We start from the raw sequence: 9,811 nt of genomic DNA, 5'->3' as shown, positions 1-9,811 counted from the left end.
GGCTGTTGTACACCACAAAGCTGTTCCCCGTGGGCCCTCCCGCCACGGACAGAGATTGGATCTCTTTCCCATTCCTTCCACGGAGGCACTTCCGCAGGTTTCTCTACAAAAGTTTGCTCCTGTACTGCTGGAGACAAGCCCACAGAGCTCATCGGGCCTGTCTCACTGCCCAGTAGTTTGATCCTAATTCTGGTGTCAGTGTGAGACTTTGGTTTTAAATTCTTGGTTTTCAGATCAGTGCGTTTTGTAACACTCGTTTCTTCTACAATAAAATGATGGTACCGCTAACTTCTTTCATGGCAGTAGCATGATAATAGGCTGAACAGCTTCTTCACCTCTGTGTGTCACTAGCCAAGGAAGAAAGTGAGGGGACTTGGGAAAGATCCATACTGTCCCTGGGAGCGAAGAACTGATTCCCCAGGTGGAATCAAATACGAATCTGTGAACTGGGCTGACCACGTACAAAGTGAGGACATCAGTGAACAATCATTTAGAGGACAGAAGTGGGAGTGTGATGGGTATGATGGCTGAATCTCACCCTCCAAGGTCGTGAGACTCTTAGCACTGCAATGGGATCCTGCAAGGCAGGATCAAGACAAAGGTAAGCAGGTAATCAAGACAAAGACCTGGGGAACAGTATGCATAGGACTACTCTGGGCATAAGCAGCTCTTTCCTATGACTAATGTCATGACAATAATATTTAGTACTTCCAGCTAATTACTTCAAGTGGAAGAAGTGGGAGCAAGGTAGTGCCTGGAGCTGGTTATTCTTCTCTCCGATGGACTCTCCACACATGCCACAGTACAGCTCCATCTCCTCCACACATTCATGGAACTTCACTACGTGGTCACGCAATTCTCTCTGCTGCTCCTTTGTGCGATAGATCTTTTCACACAGGCAGTGGAGCTTCAGCAGGCCAAGCTGCATGTGAAGGACAGAAACATAAAAGTGAACAAAGACCAGAAACAGGAGTGGGAATGTTACAGCACCATCAGCCAGCTGGAGAAACATCAACAGGTCTCAACACTTCCTGCCATTAACCCTTCTTCTTTGTGTCACAAAAGGTAACACCAAGATTTGAGACACTCAGCAGCTCTTCCACTCATAGTTTCCCTGAGCCACCCATGACATACAATGTATTTCACTTTCCTTTGCCTCCAGCCAGCCCACAGTTCAGCAGCTGCTCAGGGTAAAAATGTTTTTTAAGAAGAGACCTCTAATCCTCTAGTTCTCTATTTCATACCCCATTTTCGCTGCTTCCCATTCCCCTTTGTCTATCCCATTGTGACTCCTCAGTCACTTTTCAGACTTGGATACTGATGATAATCTGTGCAACTGCCCACAACCAAACACTTCATGACAAAGCAAATCTCAGGCACTCACTGGTTAATAGGAATGCTAATGAGCAATAACAAGTCTGGGTACTTCAATGTTTGACTTACATTGCCTGACACAAGACTATGAACAGTGCTGTAAAGAAGCTCTAGGATCCTACCTTGTTCCCTAGTCCCTCTGCCAGCTCCTGTGCCTTTTCAATGCTTTCCAGAGCCTGTGAATGGAGAGCACTTGTTGTTAGTTCTCAGTCAAATATATAAAAAACAGGCTCGTATTAATGTCCTATGAGAACTACTAAAAAAAAAGCTAAAGACATACAGAGTAAAATTTGAATAAACAAGTATTCACTGCAACCCTGGAGAATCAAGAAAGCTTTCTGGCAGATTTCCCTTCCCTCCCAAAAGTTAATCCATGAGAAAAGGTTGGTTTCTGAAAGACCATAAGTAATGCAGAAGCTACATTTCTGTTCCAGACACACAGTGTCAATGTTGGCAGAGGCTGGTCCCCAAGCAGAGAGAATACAGACTGATTTAAACTCAGTCCCACATGCTCATTGGGGCTGGGATGGAGCACAAGCAAAGCAAGCCTTGTCCCTATCCTACCTTGCAGGCTCAGTAATTGTTGGGCAACTCCAATTTCACTTGTACAAGAGGTGAGGAAAGGGACTACCAGCACCCATACACCACACTCATCCATTCTTTCCCTGCTGTTCATATATCCACCTTGCCTCACTTACACAGGGTGTGATGTAGGAGTGTTCTGCTATCCATATTTTGAATCTGAAGGAAGTACTTAGCATAGCAGCTGTCATACCAAATGAGTCCCTGCTTTCCCCTAGATGTCACAGTGTTCCTTGCTGTTCTGGTAATTAGTCTCTCTTTTCCAGAACTATTGAGATCTGCTTCCTTTTTGTCCAGGGGGAAGAAGAGGTCTCCCTTGTGATGCAGTAGTTTTCAGGAGGAACATTATAAAATTTCTACCCTATAATTTGGCATTACTGCTATTGTAGGAGGAGAGGACCAGATGAGATGCGAAAATGCACCGTGAATGCAGAAGGAGATGGCATTAGACCTGTGGTGGCAGCAACAGCCTAGGATAAGGAAATGGTAGAAGAGGGAAGCAGGAACTGGAGGCTAGCAGGAAGAACATAACTAAGAACTGTGCTTAGGAAGTCTGAGTGTGTGCTGGAAACTCCTGAATTTGATTCAGGAAGAATCAAAGTGAAGCATCAAAGTGGGTAGGGGAAGAGATGTTGACAAGTCCAGGGGACAGTTTGTCTTGGACAGGAATATAAGACTGCACAAGAACGGGGGCAAGCAAGCTGGGAGCAGCCTGGAAGGATCTGCAATAGCATTGATTACATGCAACTGAAACGGACTAACTGGCCAAAGAGACTGTGAAGATGGAGGAAGCTAGGACAAAAACAGGGAATCTGCAAGTGCAAAGTTAGCAAATTGCTTTATTAAGTAACTGATACAGGGATGAGTAGCATGAGAAATGGAAACTGGGACTGGCAAGTTGAAGAACAGGCTTTGGTGAATATTTAGGGATGTGATGTCTAAGGAGGTCACATTTGATCAACAGACATAAGGTCCCTGACCCAGCAGGGCAGACTGCCCTCTATGCCTGGAACAGAATAAAAGATTCCTCCACTTTCTTCTTCTGTGGGATTTGGTGATATTAGAATTCTGTGCAAAGCTGTCATCGTGTTCTCACAAGTGAGAGCTGCTTGGTATCAGAGGCTGACAGTGGCTGGAGATAGAATCAGTGAATGTAAGGGTTTGATGAGTGCTCTGAATATTCTCTTGTGCAGAGGCCTACCTGCTGTGTCCTGTCCCGTTCTTTTGACACTGAGCAAACTTTTCACGTCCACAGTTTCTTCTTCCATTGCTAACAAACGTTGTGTTTACTTACTGAGATTGCACAGTGTGTCTCACCCAACTCATTCCCTGATGGAGGCACTCAGATGCTGACAGCACCCTGAACTTGTCTATTCTGACAGACATATACTGGACATCCTGATATCTGGAATGCTTCATTTAAGCTAAAATTCTTGGTATCTCAGTATGAGTGATAAGAGTGAATCTTCATCATGTTTAGACCCAACCAGCATCTTGATGTGGCACTGTGCAGGAACTCCAGGTTGTTCAGAGCTAGTTCAGGGCTAACCTTTGAGCATTTCATTCTGTGGCCAAGTAATGTTCCTGCTGTGCAATGTGTGCATCTAAGTGCAGTCTGGACTTCAATACACATACACACTGCCTAAGCATTTTCAAAATAAGTAACTTCACCCCCTTGTTCGATATTGACTGGCTGTCTATCCCCAAATAACTTCCTGCTCTCATTTCTGTTTCACATCAGAGTTTATAGACCTTCAAAATTTCTCCAGGAATTTTATGCCACATTTGCCTGCAAAGCACATGGTGGAGCTGTAGAGCTGTCTAAACATCACTAGCACATCAATGAGCTTAGTCATACAACTAAAAAGTAGGCAGGGGAATCTATTTCAGAGCATAAGGCTTCCTTCCTCCAGTGCTGCTTTCTCAGTGTAGAGCTTAAAAGTCATCAGGATTGACTAATGAGGCAATTCTGTAACTTAGCAGTCTGACTCAGAATGGATGTTCCTACCATTAGTAACAAATTCCTGTCTGAGAGAGACCATTCAGAGAAACATATCTGTACAAGCACAGACCCTGTTGGTAGAACCAAGGTGGGGGTACAGGTCTCTTCTGAACTGTACCCTCATCAAAGTGCAGTACAAGACTGTTCTAATCTTGTCTAACAAACTTCTGTAGAAACAAGTTTGTAACTGACCTTGTCCAGCTCCTTTTGAATCATCCAGCACTTAGTCACTCCTAGCAGCACCTGGATCAGGCCCAGGCGGTTTCCAATCTCTGTCATGATGCTCATGGAAGAATCATAACGAGGGAAGGCTGTCTGCAGAAGCAGGGAGGAAAACACATGTTTTGCTATGGTCTGCTTTTCATGCCCTCTTGCTATTCCCTCTATCCTTCCTGGCAGGAAAGAGCTGTACCTGCACGTCTCTGCGACTGCGATGGATATCTGCAAAGCAGAGCAGACACAGTGCTTGCAGCGGCCGGTCACCATGCTGCAGGGCAATCTTCATGGACTCCTGAAAGAAATTGCCTCTGATCAGTAGAAGAGCTTGGTCCTGGTTCAAAACAGCAAGGCTGGGACTCTGCACTTTCGCCACTGAAAGATCAGCTTCAAAGAAATGGCACCATCTTTTAAGGCAAGGGAAGTCTTTTTCGTATGTTCCTAACCAAGGGCCATTCACAGACCCAAATTTTGAAGCCCCTTGGGGGGCTTCTAAGATTGGAAGGCAGCAGGAGGATCTACAGTCACATGTATCTTGCCATGGTATCTCTGTTGCTCCCCGTCCTGTGGCAAGATCCCCTGGCAGAGCCCCCGCCAGCTCTGTGGCTGCCCGCACCCTGTACCTCACAGCAATCCATGGCATCTGCCAGGCGCCCCAGCTTCCGATAGGCCACGGCCATGTGGTACTGGCTCATGGCACGGTACTTCAGGCTCCAGCCCTTCCCGTAATCATTCACCAGTTCAGCGGCTTTACATGGGAAGAACAAGGCTTTCTCATAGTCCTGTAAGGCAGACAAGCACACAGACAGCAGTCACAGCAAAAATAAAGCAAAAAGGAAAGAAGAAAAAAGTCCAACTATTTTTGATTTACTAACATTGCAAAAGCTACCAGATTTCTGTACATCTTTAAACTCGTGCTGTTCCTCTTCCACACACAGTATTTTGGTGGATATCGAACTGTGAAAGGCGGAATTGCCGTATACTGAATTCATATTATTCTCTGGGTTTAGGACACTGGGTCAATGACCCAGCAAATGAATTTTATGTAGTATGCCATTAACTTTATTCTGCAGGACCCATTTACCCTCCTCTATAAGCAAAGGCTGAAAACTTTCTTTGCTCTTGCGTCATCTCTGCTTGTAACATCTACATGGAGCCTTCATTTTCTCCATACGGTGAGTTGGGTTCTCCAAGAAACTCATTATCCATCATTGCAGGAAATAGGAACTAAGAATCATGGCCTCATCAAATTCACAAAAAAGGAGTAATACATTTTCATTTTTAAGCATTTTCTTTTGCATTAAAAGCATGTTAGAAATAAATCTTATTTTACAATAATTATGTAAAACTTATCTAAATATCTAAAACTGTAAGTTATATGAGACTGCAGAAGTGAAAAAGTCCTCATATTTTTTAAATTCTCCACAATGCACAAAGGAAACCCCAACTCCTCAAGTTTCCTTTCTCCCTTCTTATTTCACACCTGAAAAGTATCCAGCACAATGTTATTTTCTTTATTTTTGGTCTCCACACTTCACGTGATGAGTCTTCTATGAGTGACAAAATCAAGACTTGGTGAGAAAAACGTATTTGTTGCTGTTTGTACTAGAAGTTAGAACTGGCAAATCAGCCCTGTGCTCAATCCCTGCTCAATCCCTGGTTTTACCTACAGCTGCTTCCTGGCAACTATTTGCCTGCAATAGCGGTAGAAATAAAGAATCCATGAGTTCTGGATGCCAGCCCTGTGTCTCTGATGTGATCTTCTTTGAAGCTAAGTTTGATCTTTTCAATGCACATATTCACAGCTGCTTCTGCTGTGCTGTGTAAACATGACACTAATCCTCCCATCCTTACTGTGGAGGAGAGTACTCCATTCGGATTTTACAAAGGGATTTTAGCTTACAGTGCTCTCTCAGTCCTTCACTTCCAATAGGAAAGACAGGCTGAAATTCACATGATTTCCAATGCTTTCCTGAATCTGTGGGACAATTGCCCTTCTGTCCCTTAGGTTACTGTACCTTTATCTGGGTATAGAAGTTCCCGAGGCTGCAGCAGACTCGACATTCCAGCATCTTGTCATCGTTGTTGTGTGCGTAGCGTAAAGCTTTCTCAAAGCACTCCAAAGCCTTCTGGAAAATGCTGAGGCCCAAGAAGGCATTGCCCATGCTGAGGCTCACCTGGCCATTCAGCTGCATGCTCACAGTGGTACCCTGCATATTCAGGCACGTCTTACAGTAAGAGATTGTTTTCTGGAATTCACAGAGTTTCTCATTGCTGCGAGCCAGGTTTAGGTAGCTCTCTGTAAGGAAGTCTGGGTCTTCCAGCTCCCGTGCTGTGTCAATCTGCACCACTGCAAACTTTAAGTAGAGAAGACAGTGTTTACAAAAGTGTGTAGTTTATTTAAATACAGCTCACGACTCACAGAGTAGTGCTCTTCTCCTGTACTGGAGAAGAGGCTCATCTCTGAGCAGGGCAGACAAGGCCATCAGCACATGGAGAAGCATCATATGCACTGAGCAGTTAATCTGGTGGTTTAAAAGGCCTATGGAGACTCTGAAGAAACCTCTCCCTCTCTCCACACAGTCTCAGGGTGGGGAAGATGAACTAGGCTGGCAGTTAGGGGAAAAAAAGCTGTTAAATGGCCCTAAAGAGAAGCAGGTGAAGCAGGAAACATCTATCACAATGCAATTCAGTTTTCTTTCACTCTGTAATGTATCCCACTTTTTCTGGAATTCCTAAGCTATTAAAGTACTCTGTTAATAGAAGAAAGTAAGCTACTTCTTTAATGATTTTTTTTACTAATAAATTGCAGTCTTGATCTTGACACTTCTAGTTCTATAACCTCCAGGATTTGTTGCATACTGTTCTCTTAAATGAAGTCTCTTTCTTTCAGGCAGCAGACCCTTCTAAGCAGTTACTCTAATGTTTTGTGATGGACCAAGCACACTGCTGGCTTGAATTAGTATCAGTAGCAAAGGTAAATAGTTAGCAATTTTCATTAGTCATTATCACTTAGGATTATGGATAGCAAATTCCAAGGGAATCAATTACTTCCTTTTTTGTATAGTGGCTACATGTAATAATTTAAGCTTCTAGAACATTTTACATTCTTTGGAAACAAAAAAAAGCAAAACCCCCAAACCTCACCAACCATAAATTGTGTATGTTTGGTTTGTATTATCTTCCCAGCTTCCTTAACAGTATAGGAAAGGTGCTGTGTGGACTCAGTGATGTGCACTAGCTCACGCTTTCTCACATTCCCTTAACTTTGCACCAGTCCTTCATTATTTCCTGGTTGCCACAGCCTCTTTTCTTGATATGAAGTAATTTTTCCTCTCCAAAAGAGGTTGAGCATCACAACCCTTCTTAAATCACTTTTTATTTCATGCCTTTATTTCTGACCCCTTTTCTCCTGTTATTTCCTCTCTCAATGGCTTATTGCTAAAGTTCTCCTTTCTCTATCTTTGATCACTTGCTGTATAAAATCTTTAGTTTGAATGAAGACATTTTTCCTTCCTAATACTGTGAAGAACAAAAATTCACCTACTCTGATCCCACTTTCTGATCTCTTCTCAGATAACAAATTAATGTTCAGGTATACTAAGCTCACTCCTTTGCCTTTTTTTTCCCCCCATGAAGTCTTCAATATTTCCTTCAGGTACCTACATCTTACCTTTTTTTCTTCTTTCTTCCCCAATCATTTTGTTGTTTTTGCCACCACTTAATTTCATACCTCTTAACAGAATTGTTTGTCTTCAAATGTTTTCCAAGTGTATTAATACCTCTCTTCTTCATCCTAAGTATTTGGTTTCAATATAGGGCTTTGACAAGTGGATGGGCTTACGACTAAGATGTGCCCCTCTCCCCCGTCCAGTTCCAAACAGAGCTACCAAAAACTTTTCAATGAGATGTAGACATCCCCTTCACATTTTGTTCTAAATGCTGAATGATAACCAGTCTAGTTAGAGGCATCCCAAAACATCAGGACAAGAATATTAAAGCCCTTTAGTAAGACCCTATTTCAGGCTGGGATAGTTTCTTAAGACTATTACAACACCCTCTTGCCTTGTCTTACAGATTCTTGAGTTGCCCTCCCAAATGCTGCCTGCTGCTCTCTATATACATCCTGTTACTTCTCAGATCCACACACCAGCTTCTTTTTGTTCATTTAATTAAAGTGTTTATCCTCATGCACTTGAAATGTAACTTCAGCTGCTTTTTACCACTCTTCCATCAAGCCCCATATCCTTCTTTCTTTCTTCTATGCTGTCCTGACAACTGGGAGCTGCTCTCTGAACTCAACGGTGAGACACCTGGTATGTCTCAATTACCTCATCAAAACATCATCTTCTTTTCCTTCTTAATCAGCCCCCTTGCAAATAATTGTAATTAAAAAACCCCAATATCAGATCTGTATTAGATATCAGCCAGAAGCTGAACAAGGTAACAGACATGTCTCCACAAGATTGGTACTTGTTCTACAGAATTCACTTGGAGTTCTCCTTTTATGCTGACATTCACACTGTAAACAGCTTGTAGTGGACAAAGGCCCTGTTGTCATACCTTTTCCTGAAGCCTGATAACATGGTGTGCCTGTATGTGGGAAATAATCAAGAAAAGTTCCCACGATTAACTGGAGAACTTAAATAAGCCAGGAATCCTGGCGAACCAGACCCAGTTAAAAATCGTATTCTGTGTATCTTGTGGGCTGGAGCTCTTGGTGAGCACAGTGCTAACAGCAGCCCAGAACATGCTCTCAATAGCTGGTATTTTCTGTTATACACAAATACCCCCCCGCCCCCTTTCAGCCACGTTCTCCAGCCACGTTCCATAGTGGGTGCGACACAATGGCATGCATTCATCTCCAGTTCACCTTACCTTCAGCATGTCTTTGTATCTGCCCATCTCTGCATGAGCAGTGATGAGGCAACCCAAAACCCGAAACCTGCCAGCAGGATCCGCAGACTTCTCCAAAACCCTCATCCAGACTCGCAGGGCCTTTTCGGTCTGATTAGACTGGTAAAGATGGAGTCCTTTTTCTATCTGTTGCTTTGTCTGGTCCTGACCCATCGCCCATGGATTAAAAAGCCTCATACACTAACCTCTAAGGATAGCAAAAAGGACGTGCTTACAAGAGAACACAACGTAAAATGCCCCACTAGAAGAGGGCAAGTTGTGTGCTCAGAAGGCCTGGAGCCGTAAAAGCCCAGCCATGTCAGGGGGCTGGAGCTGTGGTAGGCAATGGCAAGAAGTGTGCTCAGCACTGAAGGCAGAATCCCAAATCCACTAGGCAAACATCTGGCTTGCTAGGGCTCCATCAGTGCATTCGTCTGTCCAATCACCTAAACAAAGAGGAAAAGCACAACAGGGAGAGAAGGAGAAAAATCTCAAGCCACAGGAGTGAAACTCAATCTCAACAGCCAGTGCTGCTCTCCTCCCCATTGGCTGCAGCTGCTCCCGCCCCCCCCCCTGGGGTCTCCCCCGCCCCCTGCCAGTCCAGCTCACGTGGCTCCCAGGAATTCTAGTCAGGCTCCCCAGCTCAAGGTCACGGGGTGCCAACTGCCCACCCCTGCCCGCCAGTATGCAGCTTATAAATACCCCAGGGAGACACAATCGGTTGCAGTCACAGCCTCCGGG

The 9,811-nt window shown here is 44.1% G+C and overlaps 1 protein-coding gene across 1 annotated transcript; it reads right to left on the bottom strand.

Moving 5' to 3' along the window:
* Positions 1 to 6: 6 nt before the first annotated feature.
* On the bottom strand, positions 7 to 9,499 carry RAPSN (receptor associated protein of the synapse). The gene is made up of 7 exons (XM_008639416.2): positions 9,053 to 9,499; positions 6,193 to 6,531; positions 4,798 to 4,956; positions 4,371 to 4,469; positions 4,151 to 4,273; positions 1,497 to 1,550; positions 7 to 922 (listed from the first exon to the last, which is right to left on the bottom strand). Exons 1-7 carry the CDS (start codon positions 9,266 to 9,268, stop codon positions 719 to 721), a joined length of 1,194 nt encoding a protein of 397 aa, XP_008637638.1. The 5' UTR covers positions 9,269 to 9,499; the 3' UTR covers positions 7 to 718.
* Positions 9,500 to 9,811: the final 312 nt, after the last annotated feature.

The sequence above is a fragment of the Corvus brachyrhynchos genome, unplaced genomic scaffold (genome assembly GCF_000691975.1).
Source record: "Corvus brachyrhynchos isolate BGI_N302 unplaced genomic scaffold, ASM69197v1 scaffold115, whole genome shotgun sequence".
Taxonomy (NCBI): domain Eukaryota; kingdom Metazoa; phylum Chordata; class Aves; order Passeriformes; family Corvidae; genus Corvus; species Corvus brachyrhynchos.
Note: the sequence above shows the minus strand (reverse complement) of the source record. Positions and strands in the feature narration are given on the sequence as shown.